Raw genomic sequence first — 26503 nt, 5'->3', positions numbered from 1 at the left:
AAAAGCCAACCACCACAGCACACAGGGCAGGCATCCCCACCCACCCACACCCACAGCATGAAGGGCAGGCATCCCCACCCACCTATACCCACAGCACGCAGGGCAGGCATTCCCACCCACACCCACAGCACGCAGGGCAGGCATCCCCACCTATACCCACAGCACGCAGGGCAGGCATCCCCACCCACCCACACCCACAGCATGCAGGGCAGGCATCCCCACCCACCCATACCCACAGCACGCAGGGCAGGCACTCCCACCCACCCACATCCACAGCACACAGGGCAGGCATCCCCACCTATACCTACAGCATGCAGGGCAGGCATCCCCACCCACCCATATCCACAGCACGCAGGGCAGGCATCCCCACCCACCCACATACACAGCACACAGGGCAGGCATCCCCACCCACCCATATCCACAGCACGCAGGGCAGGCATCCCCACCCACCCACATACACAGCACACAGGGCAGGCATCCCCACCTATACCTACAGCATGCAGGGCAGGCATCCCCACCCACCCATATCCACAGCACGCAGGACAGGCATCCCCACCCACCCACATCCACAGCACACAGGGCAGGCATCCCCACCTATACCTATAGCACGCAGGGCAGGCATCCCCATCCACCCATAACCACAGCACGCAGGGCAGGCATCCCCACCCACCCATACCCACAAGCCTCACCTTCTTGGTCTGAGGAGAAAGTCCTTAAATGTATAGGGTCGCTCCATGGTTGGATCTTCTGTCTGTGGGGAAAAAACAATAAATTAAATTTTAATATTCCTAATAATTTCATGTTTTAGATACAGCCAACTGGATTACAGAGAATATATTTTGAATTTCAGAATGTGGCACCGCTGAATGTGTTTCTTCACTTGGTACCTGACAGTCCACGGAACTGATCTACTAGAGATCCACTAGATGTCACTATCCACACCGGGTTTTAGGAGCCAGCCCCAGCCACAGACAAATGACAAAATTACAGCTGTCATTGCCAAGTAAAATTTCTAACTGCAGGGTGTGGCCTCAGTCTCACAGAGCTGATTAACTTCGGAGAACCAGCGGTCACCGGTGCCTTGCTATATGCCTGTGACTCGAGACACATACGAGTGGAGTAAACAGAAGAATATACAAGATTTAATCTTTGAGGGAAACTTTGTTTTTTGCATTAAAATCTCACATCATCGGCCTAAGAGAATTGAAAGACTATCTCTTGACCCCAGGAAGCAGCACCGATCAACCTTCTGCTGAGGTTTAGTTCGTGAAGCTATGAGTACAAGTGGAGTATTTGTTCATTTTTAAAGAAATCAGTGTTCATTTGATTGTGCAAAGTTCGTTGTGAAGTTCCTACCAAAGCAGGAAAATGGATAAATAAGTGTGACTATTTCATTAATCTTTAAATACTATATATGCAGTAAAACCTCAAATACCTAGACCCTTCAATTAAACACAATTTCAAATACTTTTATAGCAAGAGATAAACCACAGTCCAGTGATTTATTGTATCAGGTTTGTGTGTGCAGGCATGCACACACGTGTATGTACGTATGCGCTGCTATTTGAAATGTTACCTGTTTATGTCATTCTCTGCTTTAAACTCTCAATGGGTTCCTACTCCTCTCATAATAAACTGAAAATTCTTTCCTATGACTTAGAAGACCAACTATAATCTGGCTTTGAATCACCTTTAACCTCATTCAGAACCAGTCTCTCTCTTCCTTCCTTGTACTCCCAACCATCCTGTCCTCATCTGCCACGGATGCAGATTATATGTTCTGAGGTAGGGCCCATGTACAGGTAAGTCCCTCTGCTGGACAGCTGACTCTGGATGGCATGGCTGTTTCCACTTTGCCATCCAAGTGTGAGATCCCAGGTCGCATCCTTTAGAGTTCCCACCATCAGCCACCCTTATCACCCCCCATCCTGTCGTTCTGCTGTATCTTTCTCATATCACTGTCTGAAAGTACCTGTTCATTTGTTGACGTACTAGTTTATCATCCATCACTTCCAAAATGTAAGCCCATGAGAACAGAGACTTGAATTTGCTCACCATTGGATCACTGGTGCCAAGAACATTGCCTGGCACCAAGCAGGTACTCACGTAAGCACTCAATTCATCTGATCTGTAGTAAACTATGGAGGCTCTCAAAATTCACTATCATTGAATGAAGTAAATTATATTTTCTAGACTGTTCTTATGAGGCAATAATAAACATACATTTTGAAAATATTTTCTACCAAAAGGTTTGTAAATATATATAAGGAAATAAATGGAAAATGCTGGTTTTCCTTCCTTTTTTCATTTATTAAACCGACATTTATTTATTTAATTTAGAGACAGGGTCTTCTGCTGTCCAGGCTGGAGTATAGGGGCATAATCACAGCTCACTGCAGCCTCAACCTCCTGGGCTCAAGTGATCCTCCCACCTCAGCCTCCCAAGTAGCTGGGACTACAGGTGTGTGCCACTATGCCTGGCTAATATTTTTATTTTTTATAGACATGGGGGTCTTCCTATGTTGCCCAGGCTGGTCTCAAACTCCTGAGCTCAAGACATCCTCCTGCCTTGGCCCCCCAAAGTGCTGGGATTACAGGTACAAGCCACCATGCCCTGCCAACCAACAAATAATTTGAGAGCAATATTATGTGAACGACATGTGGATACAACATGGTATAGCAGCCCTTATGGTTACAATTACAAGGGAAGAGCCATCGTGTCAACAATCCACTAGAAGCTAAGGCAGAACAAATTCACTGACACAGAGAGGTCACATTCTGTGAGACTTGGGGTAGAGGGAAGAGACAGACTCTGACTTGGAAATCAAAATGGTTTTGGATGTGGAGTTCAGTACAGGGTGATGGGAAGGCTTTGAGAGGTGGAGAATTGGGAGAAAGGACAGTTTAAACATAGGAAATCAAACAGTATGACAAAGCCTACAGGATCACCAGTGGGCATGAGCAATCCAGGAGCAGCAGAGAACATGCAAGAGAGTGAAGAGGGAAAACCACGGAGCTCAGAGGGACTCTGAACCTGAGTCTGTCCATACCCTATGCAGCTTAAATGACTGATACCACACAGGTCAAAAGGCAGATCTCCTAGGTTTGCGTCCTGGCTTTGTTACTTACAGAGCCGAGTGGCTAAGGGTAAGTTCCTTATCTCTCTTGGCCTCAGTGTCCTCATCTACAAAATGGGGCAGTAACCATAACTTACAGGGCTGTTGTGAGGATCAAACCAATCAACTGAGTTGGTTTCTATTAAGTTCTCAAGGGCACCTGGCACACTCAGCAAACACTGGCCCTGTTCATTGGCCAATTCTACACGTTCATATCATTTGTCAGTACTGCCAACTCAATGCCAAGCAGTAACAGGTAGGGCATTAAAATGAAAGTTCACGTTCATTGAAATTCTCTGGCCTGAATTAGAAGATAATCTTATAGATAACTACAAGATTCTTCTTGGCATTCATCCAGGTTCCAATCTGATCCTGTTCCCTGGAGCAGAGCTGAGTGGAGACTCCCAGGATGGCTTTGAGGATGTTCCTGGTGGAAAGCCATCTTAAACTGCTGCAAACAGTGCTATTAGCCACAATAGCCACAATGCTGCCCCCGTTCCAGGGTAAAAGCATTCAGAAGAAAATCTGGATACACACTACTTTCATCTTAAAAGAGAGTAGTTGCTTTCAGCCTAGGTGCACTCACTACGGAATGGAGTGAGATAAAGGATTCTGCAGACAAATGGAAGGAGAGGGCCCTGCTGGGTCCCTAGACTTGAAACCTGGATGCAACCATTGCAAGCACCTAAGCCTTGGGCGAATCCACTCCATGCCCACACCGTTGACCACATCACAGGCTCACAACGATGCTGGACACCCAGGGTCAGATCCAGCACCACCAATGACCTGCTTATTGTTGGGCAAGTCCCCTCCCTCTCTGGGCCCAGGCTTTTCCACCTGGAAAATACTGGGAGTGAATCAGTGTCTCTGAAGTCCCTCCAAACTCCATGATTTTGAATTCTGCACTCATGAGAGGGAACCATCAGCCTGCTACCTGCTACCAGCCATAAACACAAGAGCCATAAACACAAGATGTTGATCAGCTGAGCTACCTCCAAGTACAGGCAGGGCATCAAATAATACCACCACCCTGAAAATGCCTCATCTAGGAAAATTTAAATTCCAGAGTGCGCCATGGTTGTCTTAAGTGGCACATGACTGGGATTTAGAAAAACTTAAATGTTTTAAAATAGCTCTCTCTGCCCCACTGCCTTTCCCAGGGACGAAGAGATTTTGTGGCTGGGCAAAGGTGGGTTACTGAGGGCTCCAGGGGAAGGGGAGACAGAGCTGACAAGTCAAGAGGCAGACGCAACAGGAAGACACCTGCCAGAAATCTCACACTGTTAATACAGATCTCGGAGTTCTCTTTATCTCTAAATAATTAATAGATACAAGTTATCAAATATCATATGAACTTTTAGACAACGATGCACTGAATTTAACAGACAAATGTGAAAACGGCAGTTGAAAAAAGTCAACGATGGTACAGTTACAGCTAAGTTTGCTCTTGGTCTCTCAATGTAAAAGCAAAAGGAGAGCTTGCTCTGTCTCCAAGGCTAGAGTGCAGTGGTACAATCATGGCTCAGTGTAGTAATGACCTCCCATGCTCAAGCGATCCTCCCACCTCAGCCTTCCAAACAGTTGGGACAACAGGCATGTGCCACCATGCTGGGTTAATCTTTAAGTTTCTCTATAGAGACCAGGTCTTGCCATGTTTCCCAGGCTGGTCTTGAACTCCTGGACTCAAGCGATCCTCCTGCCTTGGCCTCCCAAAGTGCTGGGATTATAGGCATGAGCCACTGTGCCTGGTCTATTTCATCTAAAATTTGGTGGTTTTGACAAATTTTGAATCCATAGACTGTAAATAATCCACCTTGACAATGGTCATATACTAATCAAGAACATAGCATCCATAATTCACTCCACAAAATACACTCATATGCTCCCACCCTCTCCACACTCACACCTGTGTGCTATCACACAAAATAGAATGCCACTGTAATTTCCCCATGAGCATCCTATACACATGACCAAACATACACACGAGAGCACCTGAAATCCTGGATTCAAAAGCCACGTGCATTCAGAACATGCAACTTGGGTTCTACCGCCACATGAATAAAGAATATACCTTCATGCCTCTCCTTTTGTTTTCTTTGTGGTCCATCTCCCTGACCATAGTTGGCTGCAAACAGCTAGTCAGTTGGAAGTATGGAGGTGAAACACGCCACTGCAAGTTACTCTCTGGGCACACGAGTAACTAGGGGCACTCGGTCCTCTCTGGGCATTCAAGGCTCTACCCTCTGTAATCGGCTGGCTTCTATTCCTGCCCTGCGCCTCCGCACCGCTTCCTTCTTTGAGGGCTCACTGAAGATCCTGCCTCCGCTCAGAATCCAAAGCTAAACTATTCTTTCTACTGACTTGGTTTCAGAGGAGGAACCTTTTTCTACTTTCTGGGAGCCCTACTCAACCTTTCAAGACCAAGTGCTGCTCACTCATTCAAAAAAGAGCATGTCGGAGCAAGATTTTTAGATATGTCACTTTTGCCTCTTAGAGAATATTAGAATATTTGCCTCTCAGAAAATAATTTCCCTTGGCCAAGATATGGTTTTTACATTAGGGAAAGGGTAGCTGGAGACGTCCATAAAAGAGCTGGCCCATCAACCAACACTGTCTAAAAGCGTGACAGGATTGCAGCTTCAGTCTGAAGAACATACACAGAAGACCTCCCAATGTAGAAGGATACAAGGTCTTTCCTCACAAAAGGTGAAACAGTCACATCCTCCCAATGTGACCTGAGAAGAGTAGTCAGGTTTCTGATGGCTCATGGAGTAGGTCTCACGCAGAAGCCCCGGGCAGGCCCCTCCCATGGCACCCTGGAGCTTCAGAGTTTTATAAAGAAACAAACAAGATATTTTAAGAATATCACTTTCACTTCCAGTCCTTTGGAACCTTGCAACCTTTCTTCCTTAACAGCTCCCTTGAGTGAGTAAGAGTAAATTACTTGCTATCACCTTCCTTCACAACACATCTTCAAAGCTTCCTTGGTAAGATACAATCTTTCTCGGTATTTAACATATGGAAACAGCCATAATTTCCACACAGCAGGAAGCTTATGCTAGGGGATTAAGTCACTTTACTTTATAGACTATTTATGCTACTTGCTCACACAAAGCATTTAAAAAAATAACACAATGCCCTTGTAAGGCAGAAACATTCGCCTTTCCTCTCTTAGGAAGAAGGCCAGGAGGAAGGCTGGGACAAGCCGGAAAACTGAAGCTGGAATAGGAGATGGGGATCCACCTTTTTCAAGGCCTCCAGGTCCTACCTACACATTCTGTCTGCCCTGCCTCCTGTTTCCGGTGACAGCCCTAATGCCTGTCACTTGTCAACAGCCTCGACTGCTCCGCTACTTTGAGCAGAGAGAAATGGCAGCGCCACACATGCTAACTCTGCGTGTTCCAGCGAGGGTGGGTGTTCCCAGCTGACAAGTTCACTCAGAATGAACAGGCTCTTCTTTTGTCACCATGCTGCCTGAGAAAGCCAGACACCAAAATCTGGGAAATGCTATTATAGTTTGTGTAGAGGTATCCAAGAGAAACGGCATGTGCGGTTTCAGACAAAGAGCGCAAACATCTGATGGGACCCGGAGGATGCAGAGACAGTAAGTGACAAGAAGGGAGGCCTGAGTGAAGGAGGTGTCTGTTTTGTAAGATGTGATACACAAAGGTGGAGCAGCTGAAGTGCAGAAAAGAGAGGGAGCTGGTGGATGGGAACGCAAGTGCACGACTCAGGCACCCTTGACTACTCTTACAGCCAGCTTCTCCTCCATCCCCTTGAAAGGACCACTTCCCAGAAAGGACTAGGGCCACAGCACACATGCTTCATTTCAGCCTTCTCCACTGTGGTGAAGAAATACCACTCTGAAAATACGCTGACTACAAACAATTAGAAACCCCCAGCACGAAGCATCAAACATGAGACTGTCCTTACCGGAAGGTGACTAAGGGGCACGTCCACCTGGCCCAGGAAGTCGTCTCGTGTCTGTTAGGAAGAGAACAAAGAGTTAGTGTTTCCATTCCTTCACTGAGCGTCAGCATTTCCTAAAAATGTTTTATCATGAATAGAGACAAAGGTCCAGGGCCTGGCACTGGAATGTGGAGGGCGGAAGGCCCCGAGGAGACATGAGTAACCACACCCCGGGAGACTAGGAGCCCGTGCGCCTGGACTGAGCTGGCTGAGATTCTGTCTGGTGTCTGCTACCAAGCACAATGCTATGGAAGCCTCTGTAGAAGCTGGGAGAACATGATCAGTCAGGGAAGAGACAGGCAGGGCCACAGAGGGTTTGAGGGCGCAGCTGGGCCCAGCTGAAAGAGAAGATGGCAAACAAATGCTGGGAACATTTTAATAAGTGTTTACTGATCCAATGCTAAAAACTAAAGAGCTTCTTGAGAGCTGAGAGCCAATGGAAAAAGTATATGGCCTAGTTATCAATGTATCTTACAAACTGCATCTCACAAAAAAATACACACACTTTTTAAATCCAGTAAGTACACTGTTTTTTTAATCTAGTAAGTGCACTGCTTCAGAATTCACGTTTATGGATCAGGTCCTGCTAATTTTTGGACACACCATGCCTCTCCCTCTCCACATCTACCATACTGCACGTATCTCTCCCGACTTCAAAGACGCCCAGGTGAAAATCATTTGGAGACACGCACTAGTCCCCTCTCAGGCTCTGGGAGTCATCTGGGAAGTCATGATTCAGCTTCAGAGGTCACTGGCCTGGACCACAGGGTGTCCGACAGACCACAGTCACACTATACCCCTCAGTTATGGTGCTTGTGGCATGGCCTCTGATGTTTAGATGACCCGAGAAGCAAACTGGAACACAATGACTATTTGCCGCTCTCATATAAAAAAAAAAAATATGCAGCTGGTTCCACCACATTCAAAATGCGTAAAAGCTGGGCAGTTCTTTAGATGTGATCAGACCAGCCCCAAAGCTAGCTTGAGCCACCCAAGAAGGAATCCAGCCTACCTAGTGCTGAATCCTGGCCTCTTATTTCTACTCTGCTAGTTTACAGAGAAAGTTTCTAATTTACAGATGCTACTTTTCAAGTGTACTTGAAAAACATTCTCTTCCATTTAGAAGGAAGCAGCAGGTAAATATGAATGAGACTTATTGAAATGACCTGCTCCAAGCGTAGGAATTCCATTTAGATAATTGAAAAAATTTGATGAACTGGAAAGCCATCTGTCTCCTCTAAACAATCCATACTGGATAATAAAAAAAACCAAAGTTACCACGGTTTGGGTATGCATGAAGAATGAGACTAGGCCCAATCCTTTTGATGAGATTTTCATTTCTTTTACTTTCTTAGCTGTATCTGCTACAACTCAATGTGGAGACGCCTCATCTAGCATAAAGCGGTAAGAGGAGGTGCCCATAGATTCTGTATGTCTTACCAAGAGCAGCAGTCAGCAGAAGGCCTTGAGAATAATGACAGTCTTGCTATCCAGCTCACAGACCTAATCACGCTGCCCCAGTGACTCACACCAATGACAGTTACACAAGGAGTTAGGCAGTATGCCTGTTAGTTCTCTATTTGGCTGATTTCACTATTTTTTTTTTTTTTTTTTGAGACAGAGTCTCTTGCTCTGTCGCCCAGGCTGGAGTGCAGTGGTGCAATCTCAGCTCACTACAACCTCCGCCTCCTGGGTTCAAGCGATTCTCCTGCCTCAGCTTACTGAGTAATTGGGACTACAGGCACACACCACCACGCCCAGCTAATTTTTGTATTTTTAGCAGAGATGGGGTTTCACCACGTTGGCCAGGCTAGTCTCGAACATCTGACCTCCAATGATCTGCCCGCCTCGACCTCCCAAAGTGCTAGGATTACAGGCGTGAGTCACCATGCCTGGCCTGATTTTGCTATAATTTTAAAGCTAATATAAATATCAGTTAACTGTACTATAAAAAAAAGAAATTCACTGAATGTTGACCATAAATTGTCTGCTTAATGTGAGCAGAGTAGTGTGGCCACTTGCTACCTCGCCTCCTCCTGCTATGGCTGCTAACATGGGAAGGAAAAGACAATCAGCAGAAGGACAAGACAATCTTATTCAAAGCTGTTTCACAGCCTGATAGCTTTGAAAGGCTGCCCATGAATCATTAACCTAAGTGCATTTCAACAAAACTTCACAAAATATCTACATACCCATGTTGTTTTGCCAGGGAGACATCTGAGTTCTAAACTGACAAAACAGGTTAAAACTTTGCCCAGACACCAAAAGACAGGCACCCAGTACTAACGGCTGGCAGCCAGTCTTTACACAGTGCTCACTCTCTGTGGGCTCTGTGCCAAGGCTGCGTCTAGTCCTCGCAACAACCTTCAGAGGCAGGTACAACGATTGTGCCCATTTTACAGATGGGAAACCAGAGAGGTATGTGGCCAAGATGCCCATCAGCCTGTGCCCTTAACTGACACTGTGTGCCATATGTCAGCAACTGGCAGGAAAGCAAGGCAGTACCAGCTCTGGGCTTCCCACTGGATGCTGGCTTTAAACGGTGTAGATGAGAAGGGAGGGACTCTGATGATGGCACAGTCTGATGAGACTTCAGAGGGTTCTGGTAAAATGCTTATTTGCTATGTTATCTTTACACTACCTCCTACTCCAACCGTTCCTTTCCTCAAATGGAATACATTTTACCGAATTCCCTGAGGTACTGCAAAGCCAGGAAACTGCACTTATACCTTTTATCACGTTTTCTCAGTATGTTAAAAAAATGTTTTAAAACAGTGAAAGATGAGACAATTTGCCATTAAAGGAAACAGAAGGCTCTTATTAGTTTACATGAATAGAGATGGAAATTATTTTTGAAATAAAATAGAGATCAAGTACAGAAATGCACATGGTCAAAATGAATTGGCTTAAACTAGTGTTTCACCAGTCAATGGAAGATGGAGTTGGCTGAGAGATCTAGGTTTCAAAGCATCCCATTGTTGCTAAAATTACAGAAAGTTCAGGCCATGTAAAATATTTAGGTTAGGGACACTACACCGATTAAAAACAAAAATGGCCAGGCACGGTGGCTCACGCCTGTAATCTTAGCACTTTGGAAGGCTGAGGGGGGCAGATCACTCGAGGTCAGGAGTTCAAGATCACCCTGGCCAATATGGCGAAATCCCATCTCTACTAAAAATACAGAATTAGCCGGGTGTGGTGGCTCATGCCTGTAGTCCCAGCTACTTGGGAGGCTGAGGCAGGAGAATCGCTTGAACCCGGGGGGCGGAGGTTGCAGGGAGTTGAGATCGCCGTCACTTGCACTCCAGCCTGGGAGACAGGGCAAGACTCCATCCCAAAAACAAACAAACAAAAAATGTCTTCAACACCGCAGAGGAGATCTAACAGGGGATCAGAGGACCTCCTGGTGCCTTTATGCCACGGGGAGGAGCAGGCATGTTGAAGGAACACCTCTGTTTGATGGTAAGAGGAACTGGGAGGTGTGCTAGTGTGCGGGATCCTGCCTGTGCACCCTGCAGGGACAACGTTTGAGGCCATCACAGCACCCTTAGGTCATCACCACCACAGTGCAACATCTCATACCAACATTATAAAAGCATTAATCAAATCAATTTTTAATGATTTCCAATACGAAATTATTTCCATCAAGCATCAACTTAACTACAATAGCCTACAAAACCAAATTAACTTCAACTCATTCGGTGAACACTGGTATTTCTTGTGGTTATTTTTAAGTGGTAAAATGCTGTCAATTTCCATGCCATTACCTGCCATCCAATTCTCAAGGTTGAAAATGTGCCTTTTAGTAACAAAATAATAAATGCTCCCTTCTAATGAGCCATCAAATATTTTTCCTGTGAAATCACAATGTAGAATGGAGTCCCTGAAACGTGTCCTATCAGGTGAAACAAAAATTCATATTCCGATATTGGAAAAGTTAAATAAATATACAAATAAAACACTGTCTCTTTTAGAGCTTGTGCGGTAAATACTGATGAACTACATTCAGGACTGCCACCCCCCCCTTTAAAAATCACTATTAAGTAAGAAGGAGGGGACAAGTGGGCGCTCTGTTCATGCAGAGGGGTATGCTGCCACCAAGGGTGGACGCCACCAGGACCTGAAGCCCGGGGGCTATTATAATTGCTCCAGTGAAAGAGATTATAGCCTGTGGGCATTTCCCCAGATGGGAGTGCACACTAGGTCAAAGCTGTCAGCACTGACGTGGACGCCAGGCTTAGATGTCCTCACAAAATACTCAAGACTCAATTTCTCAAAGAACACATCCATTCAAACAACAACAACAACAACAAAAACCACAGGGACTCTTATCTTTAGGGTAGAACTGTACTTGAAGGATGTGATTCGAATCTTACTATACACCAATGACCACCCCACCCTATTCCTTTCAAGACAGAGGCGGTGGTAGCAGGGCTGGGTGCACAGTGAACTTCACATGGAAGCTCAAAGGGAGAGCATCTGACTATGCAGAAACAAAAGCAATAAAGGAAGGAAGGGCTACCCACAGGTCACGCTGGGGTCCTAAAGACCCCCAGCTGGGAGCCCAGGGGGTTGAGGGTGCAAGGAGCTATGATCGTGCTACCACACTCCAGCCGGGGTAACAGAGCAAAAGAATTGGTGATTCTTGGTAAAATGAACCATGTGTATTCCTGGAGCTACGCATCAAGGTAATATTTTTTAAGTTGTGAGTTACAATCCCACAAATGGTACACAGGAAGTATTTTTTAAAGTTAAGCATAATATAGAACAGAAAATATCAGTGCCTTACATAAAACACAGGTATGTGCTAGTTTGAGGAACTCATCTTAGTTTCATGCATATATAAATGTGTGTACTAAGTTGTGACCTAAGGTTAATTTCTTTTTGTGTGCCATCGAAAGAATTAGAAAGCCACTCAACTACAGAAAATGAAAACCACCCACTATTACCAACTGTCTGGGGTTTCATCCTCAAAATCATTAAGCAGTGATTTCCAAAAAAAAAAAAAAAGGTTTAGAGTTTCTTAAGACAAATAGAAGAGAATTGTAAAGAATTTGGAACATAAGTCAGACAATAATAGAATGTAAGCAAAGACAGCATATGATCAGATCTTTGTATGTTACAGATCGAGGTAAACATCACAGCTGCTTCTAACACTAAGCCAGAAAAACAACCTGGGCTTTCCCAGAGGACTAGCGAGTGCAGCTACCCCATCAGCTGCTCCATTGGCCGGCCCCAGTGCTGACAGAGGCCCTCAGTAAAGCATGACACCAGCTTTGGCATTACAGAGAAAAGGAAGGAAGAATGTTCCTTTTCCTCCTTCCACTTGTCAGGCACATCAGTTTCTATCACGCAGTCAGAGCAGGGCTGTGGTTCAGGAAGAGGTAAAGTGTGAGTGCGGTTCCACCCACGCTGGGCGTTGCATAACCCAAGGAAGGTTTCTGCACCTGGGCGGTGCCTCTGCCTTTCAAGGTGAATTGCTTCAAAATATGTCACTGAAATTACCTTAATCAAATAAGAGCCAAGTGGCACTCAAATAAAGAAAAAAGTGTGATGACATATTCTCTGAATGCATATACTCCTACCAAAATTCACTTCGTATGCACCAGAACACAAAACCCAAACAAAATTCAAGTACTTTTTGGTAAACCCACACAGGGCTTTTACATGGCCAGCTCCTCTGCCATTTAGTTTTTAAGAAGTAAGGGACAAAATCTGCCATTCAGTTTTACACAGTAAGATGTGTCCTAGAGACACTGGTCCTTTTTTATAACAACAAACAAGACCTCCATGTCAACAGAGTGTCAGAGCAAATTTGCAGGACTTTTACAGGCCCCAGGAAAACCATGCTGGAAGGCAGCAGAACTCAACCCTGCTGGCTGTACCTATAACCAGGAAGACCATCTATTTTGAGGAACACTTATTACTGAAGTTTAAAAAGTTAAACTGAAGTCAGAGAGAGAGAGAGCGAGAGCAAGCGCAAGCAAAGAACAACTGTGCTTGCAAGGATTGCAGCAGCCCTGCAATAGCAGCCTTGCTTTAACCCCAAAGCATAACTAGACCAGTATAATCGGGGTGGTGAGAAGACACTCCTTTGTGGGCTCAGAGGGAGTCCTGGTGACTCCAGGTACTCGGCTGCAACATCAGGGGATGAGGTGTACCTGATGTCCCCACCTCCCTCTGGTTGGGTGGAAGTGGTTCAAGAACACTCAGTTCTCTGCCCCACTCCAAGTATAAGCATATCCCAGGTGCGGGGTCAACTAAGGGGCACAAGAATTACCATTTTTTTTTGCAATAGGAGCACTTGATAATCTGAACTTAAGACCCAGGAAACTGGGGGTGCGAACACTGGGATAGGACTCTGCCAACTAGATGCCCAGGTGAGCAGCACTGTTGTGCTTAGGAGCTTTTCTTCATCAGCTCCTTCAGGCAGGGCTCAGCCACAGGCAGGAGGCATCTCTCCCCGCACATCCTCACCTGGACTGTCCATGGTTCAAGTGCTCAGCAGCCACAGGGTCTGGGGGCTTTGGAGCTCTGGACAGGATAGGACAACAGAGTTCTGCCACGTAGCAGAGGCATGAGCAGAATGCTGCAGGGACACCTTGAGGGAGTGACAGATTGTGCCAAGGGTAGGCCAGGGATGACTGTGCAGGTCATAACTTCAAGCAGGGTCCTGAGGGAGGAGTTTGCAGGGAGGACAGAGCAAACAGGACAGGAGTGGCCAGCACGGGAGCATCCAGCAGAGGGCTCGCTGACCAAAAGGTCCATGCCACTGATGAGGCGTGTCCCCATGGGCAGTGGGGGGGAGGGAAACTGAGGCCAGGCCTCAGGGTCCCATATGGCTTGCTCTCTCAAGACGACAGTCTCCCAGGGCAAGTGAAGACACATGAGGACATTAAACAGAGAATAACTGGCAAGGACTGTGTCCCAAAAAGGTGCCTGAGCAGGAGAGCTGACTGGAGAGAGAGCACCGAGGACAGCGCTGAGGACAGCGCGAAGTCACCCAGTTGAGCACCAAGAGGGTGCGGCCCACTCAGGACACGGAAGGTGTAGTGTCCCCGCAGAAGGGTTCCGCTCAGGGACGCTTCTTGTCAGCAGGTGTTTGTTCACTGGGTGATGACGGCATCAGGTAATGCCCACTAATGCCTCAGTGCAGTGCCCATCAGGAGGGATGGGAGCTGCAGACCAACATTACTGACTTGACGCGGACACAAAGCAAATGTGTAGGACAGTGGAGGAAGAAGCAGCCCAAGGGAGGCGCAGCCAGACCACTGCCTGAGACTCGTACTGAGCGCAGAACCAGCGGTCCCACCATCCAGGCACTGAAGCTGTCTGCAGCACAGGTGGCAACAGTCCATGCTGCCTGTCACCCTGACGGTCACTACCTTTATTCTCCTCTCTGTGAAGAGATGTCTTCCCCTTTCACCAGGTGTGCTTGGTTACAGATCTAGGGGAAACGACTGCCTCTTCAATGTTGTACCTTTTCAAAGGAGGGAAGAAGCCAGAGCTTGTCATGCTTACAGGTTCTGGGGCACGGCCTGGCATCACAGTTACTGTTACATCTGCTCCAAAGCTGTCCAGCTGCACAAATGCCACTGACAGCTTCTTATAAGGCTATTCTATTTTTGCAAAAAAATGCAGATGTAGAAACCCCCCAGGTATTAATGGGGTCCTGTTATTAATTGTTCCTCCACTGTCTTTCTTGTGAAAGAAATGCTAAATATATTTGCTGAATAAACTAAAACATTTTAATGAATATAATATGCTAAAAATAAGGCAAACATGTACATATATTCTACTTCTTACAAAGCAAACTGATATGAGATTGAACTTAATTTAAAAGTTAATTTTAAAGTTAATTTAGAAGGAAAATGTGTCACTGGGTTCTCTTAATATAATATTGTTTAATTTTGTGCTTCTGGTTTTATGGCGCAATTTGTCTTAATTTCTTAAGATTTCAGGATAATTTTACCAGGATAAGTGTCTCTTTTCTACTTTTTTAAAATCAAATCTTCTGCAAGCAATTTTAATACCAGATTAAACATATCAAGGAAAAAATAGCAATGATACTTCTAGATCCTATATTTTTTCTCTGAACTTAGCTACTAAAGAACAGATCTTAATCTGAAATACTGAATGACAGACACTCTTAGTAACCATGCAGTGTCAAGAAATGATTTGGATTTGGGTAAAAGTAAGCCTAAGTACACCAGGGGTTCAATGCCAGCTTTTACTTTGATTTCATTTTCATATTTATTGCTAAAAGCTCTTCCTCACAAATCTCTAGGCATCTGAACCTCACAGTCCATCCCACTGCCTGGCTGTTTCATAGCTGGGATATATGGAATGTCACAAGCCAGCAACAACAAATTACACGGGAATAGAAGTGCCGTGTGGTTTTATTCTTGAATTGTAATTACTGAAGACTCTGAACTAGAGTCATACAGGTTTACGCAAAGACACTAGCTAACTTTCCATAAACTCTCCATTAAACAGCCTCAATGTAGGCATTGGCATCCTAGTTAGATCTGCTGCAGGACTTTTCCTTAGTTCAGCTAAAAAGGGGTCCTTGTCACATGACCACGAAAAATTAGGCTCACAATTTAAAGGGTGAGAGAAATGGGATTTATTGGACAAAAAGGAAAAAAAGGAAAGCAGGAACTCTCCGCAAAGCTGGAGTCCTGCTAGCGTGCTTCCTGCCTTGCAGACTGAATCCTAGGTACCACCCAAGAAGACGAGAGGCCAGGCTCCTCCCTGCTGCAAATGGCTCCAACTTCCCAAGGCTCCACACCAGTGCGCACTCCTCCCAGTGTGCAGGTCTGTCAGAGGCTCTCCCAGGGAGCCCTTTCCACCTGGCTGTCTCAGATCCTTTCCTCCTTTAGCCATATTTTGGCTGAAATCACATCTCTGCCCAGTGGACTCCATCAAAGTTGGCGGGGGGAAAAGCTCCAGCTTTACTCTGGGGAGAAACTCAAGATTGCAAGGAATAACAAGCCAATCTGTAGCTCATCTATCATGTGCCAGACACTGCTATAAGGAGGTTAAGAAACTTGCCTGGGCATGGTGGCTCACACCTGTAATCCCAGCACTTTGGGAAGCCGTGGTGGGTGAATCACCTGAGGTCAGGAGTTCGAGAACAGCCTGGACAACATGGTGAAACCCGGTCTTTACTAAAAATACAAAAATTAGCCGGGCATGGTGGCGGGTGCCTGTAATCTCAGCTACTTGGGAGGCTGAGGCAGGAGAATTGCTTGAACCCAAAAGGCAGAGGCTACAGTGAGCTGAGATCGCACCATTGCACTCTGGCCTGGGCGACAAGAGCAAAATTCCATTTCAAATAATCAAAAAAAAAAAAAAAAAAAAAAAAAAAGAAGAAGAAGAAGAAAGAAACTTGCCCAAGGTCACAGAGCTAGCAGGGAGTGGCCCAAACATGATCCCAGGCAGTCTTCCATCATGATGCAGAACCTGTACTTCATGTACCAGAGTTGTAAGGAAAACACGAACAGGCTCCCCGAATCCCTCCTCAAAAATCCTAGTACACTATGTTGCCATCCCCAACTCCATATCCCCTCATGGATTACACTTGCCAAATCTTGCCATGTGCCCTTCTTCCCTCATCTATATTTTAATATAAAAATGAAATGAGTAATGTATAAGCTTGAAAGAGAAAACAAATGGAACTGAATAGTTTTTATTCTTTTACTTCACCCCCCTCATCCCCCCCACCCCTGATATCTTTTAAAGCAGAGCTCTTCAAACTGGAGAATGCATAGCTCTGGGGATATACAAAGACATTCCAGGGAACTTGGACATGGGCAATTCTAGAGAAATCATTTTCTAGATCCTTCCATATGTCCTCTTCCTTGAAACCGATCTGGCATGAGAATAGTGCTTGCCTTCTGTGGCTCTCCTTTCCTCCTTCCGCTTTCTAAATCACAACCCTCCATCTCTGCCTTTCCAAAGAAACACGTACTCCTCACCCTTCTGGAATCATACACCATGGCCCACTTTGCTGGGTATAAAAGCCACTGGAGAACAAAATAATGAAGGAACAGAATCTATCATAAAGTCAAACCATTAACTAGGTTGTTATAAAAACATTTCCCTGAAAACTTCTAAGTAGTTAAAGCTAAGTCCCCCGGCTCCCTCCCCTCCCCATCCGACACCACATAACAATTTTAGATGACAGCAATGGAAAAGAAAAATTCCTTCTTTCCACACACCAGGTTGATGAGAAAAGTGTGGAGAGGAAAACTTCAAAGCTTTGTAAAACAAATTAAGCCAAAGATTATATGTATTTTGAAAGTATACCATACAAAACAAGGATGTCCAAGGATGAGGAGAAACTTCCATTAACAAGATTTTGGAGTCTAGCAGGTGCTCGTTTAGGCACAGAGTATGGGCCTCCTTCTCCCTACAATCCACTGAAGACACGCTGAGAAATAGGGCCCAACTCACTCTTTTTCTAGTCTCTTTATGACAGAGTAACACCAGCAGGTACTGGAGCAGAATGCGCATCACTGAGGTGTGCCGTTAACCAGAGGTGCCCAGGCTGCTTAGACACTGGAATCCCTGCAAAGTTCTCAAATCACTGTACCCAGGCCTCACCTCAGAAAATTAAATTTCTGGTGGAGGGGCTCAGTTGTAGGTGTGATTTAAAAGCCCTCCATCTTATTCTAATTTTTGGCCAGGGCTGACAACCACTGGGTGAAGCTACCCGTTTTCCTTGTTCACAAAAGAGAAACTATAATTACTTATTAAACTAGTGGAGTGACATTGATCAGCAAATTGATACTAAATTGCAATCTCAGAGTATATGATAGGTTCCCCTCCTTCTCCAGCTCTCCTCACTTGTGCCTCTGCTGTTCTCCTAAATGAGAAATCGCTGGGCCCATTTACATATGGAGGTAAAAATAACTGCCTGGGCCCGGAATGCAGATGGGATGCAGAAGATGGTGCATTTCTGGCTGTCCCTGTTTGGAACCCCAGCTCTCTGGCCTGATAGGGCTGGGATATTAATAGGAGTAAGATTCACAGGTGCACAAAGCACAGGGATTTCACTGGTCATGGCCAAGGGATATCTGGCTGCCACTCTTAACGCTGGGGCTAAAAAGACAAATCCGATTTCAAAATAGAACCAGAGAATGTGATCCTTAGGAGGGACCTCAAAAGTCATTTAGTGCAACATACATCTTAGGCTTGTATCCTCATCCATCCCCTCTTTCAGGTGGTTGCTCACCCTGCTTAGCTCTGAACATCATCAGTGATGGGGAGCTAACTACATAATGGGTTTGTGGAAAGCGGATGGGTTTTGGACACATAGATGGCTAGTTTAAAATTCCATGTCTATCTAGAAGTAGCTGAACAACCAAAGGAAGGTTTCTCAATCACCAAAGGCCAATCTCATCCAAAGTGAGGATAAAAACCACTTTATCTTGCACAGTCATTGATATTAAATGGGAAAATTAGATTCAACAAATGTTCTTTCTTTCTTTTTTAATTGAGACAGAGTCTTGTTATGTTGCCCAGGCTGAAGTGCAGTGTCGCAAACATAGCTCACTGTAGCCTCAAACTCCTGGGTCCAAGCAATCCTCCAACTTCAGCCTCCTGAGTAGCTAAGACTACAGGCATGTACTACCACGTCAGGCTATTGTTTTTTTTTTGTAGAGACAGGGTCTTGTCCAGGTGGTCTCAAAGTCCTGGGCTTAAGTGATCCTCCCACCTCGGCTTCCCAAAGTGCTGGGATTACAGGTATAAGCCACTGCCCCTGGCCAATAAATGTTACTGCTGACTAGGGTATCTCAAAGTCAGCATCATTAACATTTGGAGCTAGATAATTCTTTCTGCGAGGGCTGTCCTATGCTTCATAAGGTATTTGGAAGCTTCTCTGGCTTCTGCTCACTAGATATAGCAGCAACTCTCACCCCTCAGTTTTGTGCAATCCAAAACTGTCAAACGTCCCTGGGAGGCAGGTGTGGGGGCAGGGGGAAGAAGTGCTCCCAGTTGAGGACTACTGTTCAATCCTACTCCCCTCCACTCTGGAAGGTGTCCATTCCATCTTTGGGCAACTCTATAAGAATGTTCTCGTAATCTGGTGTTCATTTTTAACTCCTATCTCCTTGAAACATCAAAAGAAAAGTAATGTAAGTTTCTGTAACTAGGAAGTGGCAGGACTAGGATTTGAACCAGAATCTCTTCCACACTAACACTCAAGAGTGAAAGAGTTATTTGTTTCCACTATTTCTTAGTGGCTAATCTCTACCACGGGTCAGGATGGCTTAATTTGAAGAAAGTTATGTCCTTATCCTCTAGCTGCTTTTCCTTTTGCCCCCAGAGTACTTAGAAAAAGATCAGCAAGCAAAGCTCCATGTACCAGAGTATTTCCTTACTAATGGGTAAAACAGAGAGTGTGACATAGTTCACTATGTGGCTGCCAGGGAAATACCCAAGAAGCTGAGACCAAAGGCAGAGCTCCTTGCAAGACTGAGTTGTGTTTAAGATCAAGAGCAAAAGTTACACAGTTTCCAGAATAAGGAGACAGGCTACATAGGGCTATAAATGGGAACACACAGTGGGGCTAGCATCAAAGCCAGGAAAGCCCAGGAACACGAAAGGGATTTAAATGTGAGGGTGCTTTAGAGAAAAGCCCAGAGGAGCAAAATGCCCCAAATATTCACTTCAATGTCGTGTCAAAAGCCTTCAACAATCAAACTACCAAAGACAATAAGAATGAGCATCCTAGACACCGACCTTTGATTCTTTATGTCTCAAAACACAAGATCAACCTGGGAGAGAAAAGTTCCATTCATGACTCAGGACTTTTTCCAAGAATCACTGTGTACATGGGCTACAATTCAAGTGCCCATGCTTGCAAGAAGTGGTTGTGCACCCCTGCCATTTGGAAAACCCACCAGGATGAGTCAAGTAAGGCCCCAGGAGCAGGGCTGCCCAGTGCTGACGGCAGGTGTCTACTTCACTTTTGCACTCTGATGCCTCTCTTGCCTCACCCTAGTCCCAGTCCTGAAACCTGCTTCTGTTGCACTGCATGCCCTCTACTGATGACTACAAGGTAGAAGAGACAAGGAAAGCACTATCTCCAAGAAGTACATCACCTCGATGCATGTGTTCAAACTTACAGGTGGAGATCTGAAGTACGCCGTGGGAGGGGTCCTCCCAGGCCTGGGGCATGGAGCCTTGGGTACTGTTGCTTGTTGGGAAAGAGCTAGCTAAATGGGCACCAATCCTTCCCTGGACGAGGGTCCTCATCTGGAAAACGGGGCTAAGACCATCTGCACATTCTATTTCATAAACTGGTACATATCTCAGATGTCAGGGTATATGAAAGGCTGCTGCAAGTTACTATCGAATGTTATTAAGCTACTGTTGGTGAATATTTTAAATTGACTGTTGAGAAATAGGAGGAGTAGTGGGTCTCTGCCAAGGCTGGCCAACTGGAAAGCATACAGTTATTTTCAGAAAGCCAGTGGTTCAATTCATCTGGTCTCCAATGAAGGAACTGTTGTGTTGCAGAGTTCAGTGTGTGCAATTTGAGAAACCCTGTTCTATTCTGTGAGGACAAAGTATATGAAAGAGCTTTAAAAAGTGGGATGGAATGTTAGAAAGAGTCCCTCAAAAAATAACTTCATGAAGCAATGAAAGGTAGCATAAGGAGCAAGATGCAAGACTAAATAAGGCTAAAAAACTTGCTCTAACCTCAAAACGGGGACACTCTCTTGGGATTTTAGAAATGACTTCTTTTTTTCCCCTTTAAAACATTATCTAGTGGCAAGCTATTCACCAATGTATAGACATGATACACTTAAGAGGCCATTTATGTATATGCCAGTTGTATGAAACATGAAGCCTATAATCCCAAAGAAAATTGTGTCATCAACAGTAATCCTCAGGCTAGACAACAAAAGATTCTGAAATCTACAAAGTAACTGGGACACCAAGCAGCACTAACCCAGGAGCTTCAGTTACATTCTCTCACTATGCTGAAGTTCTTAGTGAATCCTCCATCACTGGGGCAGGGGCAACAAGGGGACGTGATGCGTTCCATCACACTTCCAAGCGCACACGGGTGGGCACCTCTATAAGGCGCCTGTAGGGAACCAAAGGGCATGGCACCAGTGGTAACTCACCTCTGATGACAGGGCTGGGCTTGGGGCCTGGGCACAGTTTCTTGGTCATCCTAAACATTAATGGGTATTCTGCATTCAACTCCATGATATTTCAATGGCTAGAACTAAGGCTGCAGAAATACCCACCACGTTTCTATCGTATGATTCACAGACAACTGCTTGAAAAGCACAGGCTGCTCCAACAATCACAGGGACCCTGGCAGAACTGTTCAGCTGCACTCCCTCTGACCCTGAGTAAGCTCCCTAGCCTCTCTGAGCGTCTCTCAAGTGGAGATAATAGTTTATAATCCAATGCATTATTAGAGGAATCATGAAGATATGCACAAAACTAGCATAAGGTCTGAAAGACAGCAGATGTCTGAGAGGTAAATTAAACTGTTATTCTACAGGGTACCTCCCTGGAAAGAAAACCAGAGAGAGTGACACATTGCAGGGGGCACTTAGGAGCTGGCCTACATAGTCACAGCTATAAACTATATAGATGATTCCCACATAACTTCTAACCTTCCCATTGATCAAAGTGCCCAATTTCATTAAAATTCAACTTCTAATGACTATATTCATGGGCTGAATTTTACTAGAACACGAGGAGGAGAAGGAGTCAGTGAATAGCAACGGCCCAGGAGTTCAGATACTCTGGGCTAAACTGATATATTCAGACACTTTAATGAGCTCTGTAAGTTGTCATTCTTTTATTGATTTAATCATTTCAGCTCTTCCATAGTTGAAAGGAAAGAGTACTGAGAGAGTTAAAGGAACCTGGTGCCTAACACACTATGGAACCCCAGGGAAATCACCTAAGCTTTCTGTGCTATATTTCTGTGCTGTATAAAATGTGGGGCTAAGACTCGGCAATTCAAAGATTCTTTATACGTGTACAGTTCTCAGAGCTTATGAGATACACCCTGCTGTAAAAATACCAGTTTCCTTTGCCCTTAGTGTCTATTTTGGACAAAGTTTAACTGAAAAAAATTCTCTAATAATCTGTAAATCAAGCAATATGCACATACTTTCAATTTAGAATCTGAGGAGCAAATCTAGCAAAGCAGACAGAGCTGCACACAGGGGCAAACCTCGTCCACTGGGCCACAGACTCATTCATCCTGGAACCCCTTGCACCTAACAGAGCCCAGCATATACTGGTATTCGGTAATACTGCACTGAACTGAGCTGGGATTCTCTGACTGCCATGTGCAAAAAAACTCCAAGCATGGCCTATGCAGAGTTTCTCTGCTCTCATTCCTGAGTAATTCTGAGAACTGAGTGCTGAGAAAGACAGCAAAAAGACCATGGCTCCGTATTCTGTCTTTCGCTCTATTCCTGGCCCTGCACCTTTTTGGATGGTGACTTGGTGTAGTTATTTAACTTCTGTGAGCCCAGCTACTGCATTTGCAAAGTGGGGATAACACTGAGAGGTGTTCGGGAGGATGAGCCTGGGAGAAGACTGGTGCACTAGATGGAAGGTAGTATTAAACCCAGAAACATCCTCAAGAGTGCAAAGTGCTGCAAAACTTCCATTTAAGCTTGGGGTGGTAACCCTCCTATTTGCATCACACAATTAATTTTAAGCTATAAATCAACAACTATTAGCATATACAAGGCACTCACCACTCTGTGCCCAGCACTATTCTAAGAGCTTTGCACAAGTTAGTTCACTTAATCCTCACAACAACCTTATAAGGTAGATGCTATCTATCCCTGTGTTACAAAAGAGCATAGTAAAACACAGAAAGGCCTAGTAACTCGTCCAGGGTACACTGTGAGTAAGCAGTGGAGCCAAGATCTAAATTCTTACCCATGACAACATGTACAGTCTCTTAAGTCATGGACGTGGCTGATTTTACTTTTCAAAGTAAAACCTCCAATTCTTATGGTTTTTTTCTTTTTGCTAGATAAAAATCTTGCCCAAACATTGGCACATTCTTGATCGTTCCTTGGGGAGCTAGTCATTGTAATATCTGGCAGATCAAAAATGGACCATTTAAGCATTTGGAGGATAAATTATAAATTTGAGCCTTACTTTGGATACCATCTTGAGAAAAACTGAGAACAGCTGACCCTGAAACTCTTAAAATCTTATTTTTAAAAAAAGACACCAGAAAGCCTTTTTGAAACTCTCCAATACCCCAACCCCAATTCACCTCCCAAAGGGACCAGGACTGGGGAGGAGACTGCCTATCTATTTATGAAATTTAACTTAATTATATCTGTTACAGGACCTATCTGTAAAAGCTGTCAATGTGTGGGTAAATTGATTCTACCCATCCATAGAAGATAACTTAGGGCATTTCAAACCCACAGTAAATGGCAACTAGCTCCAAATAGAAACTCAAATACATTTAGTATACACAAAGGTACTAAAAAATGTTTTGATTCATTAGCACATACTGTATTTTTCTTTTCAGGCATCAATCTGTCAAAGAAATACCTTGTTGTCTAGCAGCCAAGAAATATACCAATGTTATTTATATGCTATGCTGCAATTCAAGAAGTCAAGGGGACAAAAATACATTTGTTTCAGCCAAGCTCAGTCTTTGCATCTCTCTCCCTTCACCCTGCTAAGGGAACTGTAGACAGGAGGTGACACTTGGATAAAGGCACTGATGTGGCACCTTCTCAAATTGCTTATCATGTGGGATGCACACAGTGTGCAAACAATTAGCAGCTTTGTGTAGGAGGAATCCTCTTTTATTCTCTTGAAATTCAAGTGAGAATTTCTAATAAAACAGAATCATAAACTCCAGAATGATTACTGTGCATACAAGACCAAATTGTGCTGAGCCACAAGCCTTCCTCAGCCTTATCACATGTGTATGTAAATGTGCATATTCTAGTTGAGGAGTGAAAGTCACTGCAAACATTCGAGGGATGTGACTAAAGATAATATTTAGAAGGCAACTGTCATCAATTCAATGTGATGGCTAAGTAATCCTCAGTCATGTCATGAATCAGTATCACCTACAGCCAGCAACTTAATCACTTATTTATTTAATTTTACTTTTTGCTGCAAGAAATAATATACTATGCTACAATTCAAGAGGACAAAAATACAGTGAGACATTGTCATATAAAATGTAATTTAGGAGACTGTTCTATATCCAAGGTGACATGATATCCCCAGAAATGTTTGTCATCATGTGCTCAACGGAATGAACCAGAGGGAACAGTGATTACTTAGAAGTGCTGCACTAAAGGGAGCCCATAAACTCACCCAGCCCACAAACATGTTTTTTTTTTTTTTAAAGGAAAAAAGGGGAGAGAGAAGGAAAAGACAAACTTTAAAGCAATGTTCTAAACACTGCACATGCATTATTTCATTTAATCATCTTAATAATCCTAAGGCAGAAACCATTATTAGTCCTATTTTGAAAATCAGAAAAGTGTGGTTTCAAAAAGTTAAGTAATTTGCCCAAGTCATACCGTGAATCAAGCCCTAACTGTGCAGTGGAAAATTCAGGATTGTCTTCTATATTGTTGCTGCATATTTTACTAAGATAACCAGGGTTCCAGGGATAAGCTGAACATCAGGTATTCCCAGAATACTACCAGTATCATGCATTACAACCCAAAGAAATTCAGGTTCCCTTAAAACATATACAGAAAAAAAATTTTCTTTTATAGGGATATTTCCATAATTTACACTAAGATATGACATTCATGTAGACAGAGTGAACTAGCATAAATTTAAATTACCCAAAACGGTACAGCATATTATCATAGATTCATCTACTGTAAATGTAAGTCTCCTTGATTTTATTCTCATGTAGTATCACTGATTTAGATGACTCTAATCATACTTGTTAACCCAGAGACATTATTATTTAATTGTTTCCCTTCGAGAATTTAAATTGCTATTTTATTGGAGAAAAAGCCACTGAAGAATAGAAAAAGGGATCATCCAAGCACAACAGGGAAGAATAAACACAGAAAGGTGCACTTGTAAGAGGGGGCTCCCGGGAAAAGACTCAGAGACAGAGACAAATTATGGAATAGGAAACAGTCAAATATGGATATGATCACCGAAATCTCTCTCTGGTCAAATGTTCCAGCACACAGAGATGCCTATCAAGAGAACAGGTACGGCAGAGGCTTACAAGGACACTTGTGACTGCGTTTAGGGCCCACTCAGCTCATCCAGGACAACCCCCCATACCGGGACCCTTCATTTAATCACATCTGCAGAGGCATTTTCATGTAAGGCAACGTTGACAAGTTCCAGGGGTCAGGACCTAATAAATCTGTGGGCCAGTTTTCAGACTACAAAGTCTAATATTTGGGAGATACGGGCTTGGATGCCCACTGCTGGTACCACTATCTGGCTCTCAGGATCAAACACGACCTTTTTCTTATGACTAATTTTACACACACGTCTTCTCTTCCAACAAAACCACAAGCAATCTCAGGGTAAGCAGAGTTTTATGTATCTCTGTATCTCCCACAGTGCTAAGCAACAGCATCAACACGTAGTATGTTCTCAATAATCACTCAACTCAGCTGCAGGGTAAGATGATCCCTGTAGGACAGAATCTGAATTTTTTGACACTCTCGTCCATAAGCTGCCCCACCCTTGTTGAAACTGGGAGACAGTAGGCTAAATACTGGCCCACAAAATTTATTAGGTCCTGACCCCTAAAACTTGTCAATGTTACCTTACATGAAAATGCCTTTGCAGATGTGATTAAATGAAGGGTCCTGAGATGGAGGATTGTCCTGGGCCCTAAATGCAGTCACAAGTGTCCTTATTTATTTTTATTTATTTATTTATTTTGAGACAGAGTCTCACTCTATTGCATAGGGTGGAGTGCAGTGGTGTGATCTCGGCTCACTGCAACCTCCAACTCCTGGGTTCAAGCAATTCTTGTGCCTCAGCCTCCCAAGTAGCTGGGATTACACGGGAGTGCCAACATACTCGTTTAACTTTTTTTTTTTTTTTTTTTTTTTTTGAGACAGAGTCTTGCCCTATTGCCCAGGCTGGAGTGCAGTGGCATGATCTCAGCTCACCGCAACCTCCACCACCCAGGTTCAAGCACTTCTCCTGCCTCAGCCTCCCGAATAGCTGGAATTATAGGCGCGTACCACCACACCTGGGTAATTTTTGTATTTTTAGTAGAGACAGGGTTTCACCATGTTGGCCAGGCTGGTCTCAAACTCCTGATCTCAGGTGATCCACCTGCCTCGGCCTCCCAAAGTGCTGGGATTACAGGTGTGAGCCACCGCGCCCGGCCCATAAGCGTCCTTGTAAGAGAGATGCAGAAGGAGATCTGACACAGCAGA

At 44.5% G+C, this 26503-nt stretch overlaps 1 protein-coding gene across 9 annotated transcripts in view; it reads right to left on the bottom strand.

Moving 5' to 3' along the window:
- The window catches only part of NEDD4L (NEDD4 like E3 ubiquitin protein ligase), a 363402-nt gene that overhangs the window by 78288 nt on the left and 258611 nt on the right, over window positions 1–26503 (bottom strand). For all 9 annotated transcript variants that reach the window (XM_054537491.2, XM_024235708.3, XM_054537492.2 and 6 more), the window contains 2 exon segments: window positions 7050–7100; window positions 690–751 (listed from right to left, as the gene is read on the bottom strand). In XM_054537491.2, coding sequence (XP_054393466.1) covers window positions 690–751; window positions 7050–7100 — 113 coding nt within the window.

Source organism: Pongo abelii, chromosome 17 (assembly GCF_028885655.2).
Source record: "Pongo abelii isolate AG06213 chromosome 17, NHGRI_mPonAbe1-v2.0_pri, whole genome shotgun sequence".
NCBI lineage: Eukaryota > Metazoa > Chordata > Mammalia > Primates > Hominidae > Pongo > Pongo abelii.
Note: the sequence above shows the minus strand (reverse complement) of the source record. Positions and strands in the feature narration are given on the sequence as shown.